Here is a 7372-nt window from a genome sequence, read left to right on the forward strand (position 1 = left end):
ATGTTGATTAGAATGGTTATAGGTTAGGTAGATCTAGGAACAGGAAAGGCTATTTTGACAAACAAACTTGTTTCTTCATGTTAGTTGTTAACCCATTTACTTTACTTATCACTATATCCCTTATCTTTCCTCAGTATATTAATACTAGTTTCAGTTTGTACTGGTCTTGACCATTCCAGTGTTCTCTGGCTGTCCTGCTGCATAGTAAATCTTGTAAACTTAAGGTCACCAAAAGGTCTCCCCGTTGCTAGTCATGTTTACCTGTCACCTCACTTTCTTCCATTAAGGTAAACCTTAAAACCTATCACTTTGACCAAGCTTTTGGTCACTTCTTAATAATTCCTTATGTGACCCAGTGTCAAATGTTGTTTGATAATGCTGCCGTGAAGCATCTTGAAATGCTTTACTATGAGAAAAGATTCTATATTAATGTAAGTTGTTGTTTGATTTTCTGTTCATTTTTTTGAAAATCTAAATTAAATGATAATGATTTTCCTTCCCCATCATTGCAGTAATATATTAAAAAAACTCCAACATTTGCTTAAACTACTCTTTCAGAATGTGCAATGCATGGGAGATGTAAATAACAACTTTATTGATTCCTTATTGCCTGATTTGAGTTCTCTACTATTGTTAATAACTGTATTTTCTTTCACTTAATTTTCTGAGTATTTAGTTGAAGATCTGGCATTATTACAACTTAATATTTGTGCTGTCTCCTATTAACGTTTAGTTCTTCATTCTTGTTGCTAGTCCTGTTCCAAATTATTTCCTATCAGATCCTTTACAATTCAAACCTTTCTTTTTGTTCCATGTTTCGCTCTTGGCATGACCCTGTCTCCACTCCATTCTAATCTGATTGCGGAATGCTTTCCAGAAGCAATATAAAATGCTACTTGAACCACATTTTCCCCAAACTACTTTTAAGTGATAAGCACAAATACTGTGATGAGAATGAAGGGAGCAGATTTTCTTCACATGATTCATGACACAAATCCCCCTCCCAACCTTTGCCAACCTCAACCCAATTGATCCCACTGTTGATCCCACTGTTGTCCCCAATGGCACAATTTTTATAGGCTTGCACCTGCAATCTAACCTGCAACAAAAAAAAGCACATGATGCAGTGACAGAGAAAGACAACTGTTACTAGTAAACCATGAAATCACAAATTACTGCAGCAATGGTGTGGGGCATTTAACACAACAGGTCTGCCTGTGCAGCTGTTATCTACACCTAGTTTAATCTACCCTCCTTTGTCTGCTGCACAAATCCCTCCTTATAGTTTTTAAGAATTCATAGCTGTGGAATTACATCACTGTATTCCACATTCTCATCAAACTTTGAATACCGAAAGCTTTTATAGCATTTAAAAATCATTTGGTACTCTTTTGTACATGCTTCAGTTACACATAAAGGGAATATCTTGTGTCAAAACAGTTGTCTGACAAGTAATAGTTCCTTTGCTCCTGACCTTTCTTTCACGAATAAAGTGAGTAGGCTTTTATTAAATAGTCCATACAGCATCTGTCACTGTCTCTCCCAGTCCAGTGAGCCAACTATTAAAAAGTTAAAACACATCAACAATTCATTTATTTGTAAGCTTGAGGTGGGATTACCCCAATTCTTCTCTGTCAAAGAGACTTTGAAAGCCACTTTGACCTAAGCCATTGGGCAGGACACAACTGTCTTTGGGACACACAACAATTTCACATTGCATAAGATTTTATTCTCACATGGAGTCAATGGAGAGTAAATTTGTTTGTGGTGGTGGGGGAGGGAGGGTGATGTCAAATCACTGCCAGACCTCATTTGCTTATTTCCCATCTGGCAAGTTGCTTTAAAATAACTCCCCATGGCTCAGTTGATGCAATGCTGTACGAGACACTAATATATACAGACAAGGGGCATCCAGATTTGATCTGTGGTCTGATCTCAGCATAACCTACAGTCAGTCTGGGCTAGGATGGGTTAAATCCATTGTTTAAAAATTCTCTGCACTTGACCCTATGTAGCAAACTAGGCATTCAATGCATGTCCATAGTATCCACAGCCTTTTGTCATGCATTTAGTATAGTGTAGGTGCAGTGAAATGAATTGGGACCAGTTGATAAAAACAAGAAGAAAACAACATTAAATATATGGCACTGACTGCTGACTGTAATGAGGAATATTACCTTGTCTTTTAGGACTTTGTGTCTGAACACATTGTTAATCACAATAGAACATTGGGTTACTTTCTTTTATCTACATTCTCAGCACCTGCAACCTCAAAGCCAATTCCACAAAATAATTATAACTTGCATAACATTTCACCAAGTTTCAGTTTGGTGCTGTACTCACCAAGTAAGCATCAATAATTCTTCTCCAAATAATTGTGTGTAGTGTTTCTGGGTCTACTTCAAGAACATATAAATATTTGGTCTCAATTTAGACTCTATTCTCTCGTACCATTCTGCTGAAATGTTGTCTTGGACCTCAGTGTTAATACCCTGCACTTGTACAGTAGACATTGGATAACAATAATATTTTCCTGCAGCACAGCATAAATTCAGCAATTGACATGTACAAATATGAACAATCACAGTAGTACACACCAATATTATAAGCAGTCCCTAGAGTAGCTCTTAGGGTCAAAACCAGCTTAAGCCACTCAATAATACTTACACACTACAACAATTTACATTGACTACTATGATTTGCACAATATATATTATAATGTCTAATAATATGATGTAACCAAAGAAAAATAATAATGTCTTAAATTGGAAAAAAAAAGGAACAAACTACTCCCCTCTGCTACTGTACAAGTGTCAAACTTTCTACAGTATGGTACATACCAAGTAAAAGAGAATTGTTTATTTCTATCTGATAGTGTACCATTTGTGTTTGACTCAATGTTAGCTTCGATACCTTTAAGTCAAATAAAAGGGAGAAATTCACTTCAAGTCTGTGATGTACAATTCATGTGTTAGATCTTGTAGATATCTGGTGTAAAAAAGGGATTTATCACTGTCGTGTGGCACTCTACAGGTCACTATATCACTGCTGGTTCTTCTACATTGTATGCTGTAAGCTAGATATATTCAAATGCTACTATAGCAAAGGAGCTCACACTCAACAGTGGTCAAGCAGTGCCATTATTGAAGAAGTTGGTGTTAAATTCTGTAGAATCTGAGAAAGTGTAAAACATTAACATCATTTTTAAATTTCCCTACAAATTCCATCAATTCAGTTCTTAAATATGGTTAATTTATATCCACAACATAAGAACATTGACTACATTTAGGCCATGCATCTGACACAACCGTGTATGGCAGCTAAGTTTGACTAAGTTTGGAACTGGCTGCCTGTAGTCATGTGGTAGAATGTTTTCCCACAATTTACTCACATCCAAAATTTTTTTACAGACAGTTGTGCTTGAGCAGCAAAGACTGTAACATAGTATTTGATTCAAAGTGGTATGATTGGGAGTTGAAAAACAGAGGCATAACTAAGTATAAGGATCTGCAATAGGAAAGCCAGGCAATTTCAGAGTTTAAAACAGGAAAACAAGGGTAACGTAATAAACGCGAAAAAGTGTATGAGTGGGGAGCTGACTCTTTATACTGGCCAGTGTTTGCAGCAATGGATGAAAGGACCACCAAGTACATTTATCTCACTTGGTGCTAATAGAGCTCGTGGTGTACGCTAAATACAGTTGCTTGATGAGCAGTTACATTGCAAAAGCTCTATCAATATATGTTGCACCCATTCATGAAAAGAAGTGTAATAATAAAATTCTCATGGTATGTCATCACAAATAGCTGTGCTACACCGTGACTGTTTGTCCAGACTTAAAATGATGAATCTTCCTCAATTAACTCTATTTGAATGATTTGTGTTACATGACATTCATTTGGAGAAGTGAGGTGGTAAAGCGTCCTCAACATATGCTGTCAGGAGTAATTGTTTTACACAGCATTGCTCCTGGTGAGAGGTAGATGGTAGTTCTCACTCACTGCTGTAAAGAGTTGCTGTGTTATTTAGCAGTCATCTAGGGAGGTTAGATGTTAATATCCTCTTGTTTGATGCTGTCAGGATTGGTTGTCTTACACACTGCTCATCTGTGTTGTGCTTGTGAGGCTCTTTTTGGGTCCAAGAAGCTCTTGATTCCACAAACACTGCTTCAGCTTTTCCTGAAAGGATGCAGTTGTAATTGTGTAGAGGATTGGATTCAAGGCACTGTTTATTGGCAGGATGAAGATTACAACCCAAGAAGTTACGGTCCCTGTCAAACATGAAAATCAAACAGAAGCAAGAATTTTCTAAGAAGAATAAATAATTATAGCATTATGGATTCCTGGAAATGGAATGATTCCAGCAGTTTATAGAAGATGGAGCCAGGGATATTTTATAAGCTGGAATCTGATCAAGTCATTCATAAGACCGTAAGATATAGGAGCAGAATTAACCTATTTGGCTCATCGAGTCTGTTCCACCATTCAATCTTAGCTGATATGCTTCTTGACCCCATTCTCCCGCCTTCTCCCTTTAATCTTTGATCCCCTTTTTAATCAAGAACCTCTGCCTCTGTCTTAAAGCACTCAATGACTTGGTCTCTACAGTCTTTTGTGACAATGAGTTTCATAGATTCACTACCCTCCAGCTGAAGAAATTCCTTCTCATTTCAGTTGTGAAGGGTCATGCCTTCACTCTGAGGCTTGCCCTTGGGTCCTAGTGTCTCCTGTTAGTGTAAGCATCTTCTCCATGTCCACTCTATCCCAGCCTCTCAGTATTCTGTAAGTCTCAATGAAGTCTCGTCCTTCTAAACCCCATCAAGTACAGACACTTTTGGTCCTCAAACACTCCTTATATGACACGCCTTTCATTCCCAGGATCATTCTGGTAAACCTCCTCTGGACCCCCTCCAAGGCCAGTGCATCCTTTCTTAGATACGGGGCCCAAAACTGCTCACAGTATTCCACTTTCAGAGGACATCATCAACAGTGACAGGAACAAATCAATAGCTTGTAATTGTTCCACTATTGCCTCTAAGTATCTTCAACTTATGTGATTATTAATGAATCTCATCGATTATCTGATGCAGTGATTTTAATCTCTTTCTGGGCTGACATTTATCATCAGTCCAAATACTACATTTTGTTACTGACTAATAATACACAAATAGTCATTTCAAAGCTTTAGAAAAATTACCAGGAAATTCTGGGATCAAATTTGTGCAATATATTATAGTTACTCTAAAACTGCACAACTCATCTACCTTTTCAGCATAATACATTAGAATGGGGTGATCAACACTATGAAGAATATCTAGACTGTGAACCAAAAGGGGAAATTGTTTTCCATTTTCATTAAAACAGCGCATGTACATGACAGTAGAAATTATTAGGCAAATGTTAAATGCGATTATTTAACAATCTTGCTTGCAGGAATGTTTTTTTTAAAGTAGTACTGATGTTTGGAAATAAAGCAAATACATTATTTAATTCCTCACAGACGTTTGTACTGCCTGAACCATGTGAATCCAGTCATAATGACAGACCTCTATGTTTCTTCTTCTTTTGGAATACTCTGCCTGTTGGCACATCCCTTAGTGACTATTTGCTGAACCATGGCAAAGTGTCGTTGTTTTCACTATGGGGTAGGGTAAGGAGGCCAGTCCTGAGCAGTGTTCCTGCTAATGTTTGCTTCCACGTGGACCCTCAGAGCAGTTACATGCACACAGCTTAGAAGGAATGTTGGCCCTGATGCAACCTCAGTGGGAATAATGATCTAATCCTGTGCTGTTGGTATTAATCTCATCCACACACAAATAGTCTAGCCAACTGCGCTAACTGTCCCCCTCCCTGTTTGTTGACTGACCATGAACAAAACCAGCCTTATGATTAATATTTGACCTTGAATCACAATGGTATCTTAATCTGCCTCAAAAAATTGAAGCATATAGAAGAAACTCATTATGCTACTAGTTAGATGTAAGATTAATTTGTCACATTATTATGCAGACCACTTATGGGTTTAACTAGTCTTTGTTAGCATTTATATATTATATGAGCAATCAATCTTTGTCATGATAGTCTACAATGTTTCCATATCCCTTCATCTCCTTTTCTTTTATCTACCTGCACAGTCTAATCTTAGGTGTTGACATAATTTCAGTCTGAACAGCTAACCCTGGAAGTTAATTCCACAATCTCTCATCCTTCTGTCAGAAGACACTTCTGATACTCTCTTGTATTTAATCTTGTATCTATGGCCTTCATTCTTGACCTCTCAACTACTGGAAACAGTTTGCTTTTAATTTCTTTGGAATTTGCAATGAATCCATATGTACTTAAATGTTGTTCTATGGCACTGGGAAGACTCTATTGCCTCTTATTTGAAATTGTGTCATGAGATCTTTTACATTCACCTGGGAAGGTAGGCAAGGGATCAGTTTAACAGCTTAACTGAAAGACAACACCTTCAACCGTGTGATACTCCCTCAGTATTGAACAGGAGCATCATACCTAGATCTTGTGCTCAGGTTTCTGATTTGGGACTTGAACCTACAACCTTCCAACTTAAAAGGCAATAGATATCACTGATCATGTGTTATTATACACAGGACTGCAGTCAACTTTATGGTTACTACACAAACTCACCAAGCTTTGACTTATTACCTGGTATTTCTACTTCAAGGAGAGACAGTAGCTTCATCAGAAATATGGGGATCCAGCATAGGGCATCAGTGAACACAATGAAGAAAAAGCGCTTTGCAATGGCTACCTCTCTAGAGAAGAGGCTCCTCTCTGCTGACTGCGCTCCTGTTTTATGGATTGAATAAAACATGCTGGTGTAGGAGAAGACAATGATGATGAAAGCAAGTAAGTTCAAACCTAGAAGAAAAAAAATGGCAACAATACTAGTCAGAAGTCTGGAGAGGTCAAGACCAACTATATCTCAAGGAACAAATATCCCCTGCTACCATGTTATCCTATGAAACCCATGTTATCGCTTTTAAGATGTAAAAGAGCAAACATTTAATGATAGGAAGCACACAGAGGCATAGATCACAGAGCACGTCTCCCAAAAAAGAACAATGATGACCAGAAACATGAACCAATCATAACTCAGTTTAATTATTTGAACTGAAGAATATTCTGAAGAATGGTGCTATTCTCTGTTTCAATGAGGCATTGAGAGAGAATAAGAGTACTTTAGTCCAGAACCAGAAATTGGCAGCTGCTCCACCCAGAAAAGGAGGTCATCACCCATTCTGCCCACACATTCACCTGCAGTATACTCCTGCTCTAGTCACTGCCTCCTCAGTGCTGCTGTCTTCAATCTCCACTCTCCACTCTGCTTCCATCCTGCTCAATGCTGCAGT

General features: G+C 37.9%; 1 protein-coding gene across 2 annotated transcripts in view; it reads right to left on the bottom strand.

The window, feature by feature from the left end:
- Window positions 1–6: 6 nt before the first annotated feature.
- The window catches only part of rxfp2l (relaxin family peptide receptor 2, like), a 91111-nt gene continuing 83745 nt past the window's right edge, over window positions 7–7372 (bottom strand). For both annotated transcript variants that reach the window (XM_048605445.1, XM_048605446.1), the window contains 2 exons: window positions 6666–6881; window positions 7–4270 (listed from right to left, as the gene is read on the bottom strand). In XM_048605445.1, the coding sequence (XP_048461402.1) occupies window positions 4092–4270; window positions 6666–6881 (395 nt within the window). In that variant the 3' untranslated portion in view covers window positions 7–4091. The remainder of the gene's footprint in view (window positions 4271–6665; window positions 6882–7372) is intronic.

Source organism: Rhincodon typus, chromosome 14, assembly GCF_021869965.1.
Source record: "Rhincodon typus isolate 14 chromosome 14, sRhiTyp1.1, whole genome shotgun sequence".
NCBI lineage: Eukaryota > Metazoa > Chordata > Chondrichthyes > Orectolobiformes > Rhincodontidae > Rhincodon > Rhincodon typus.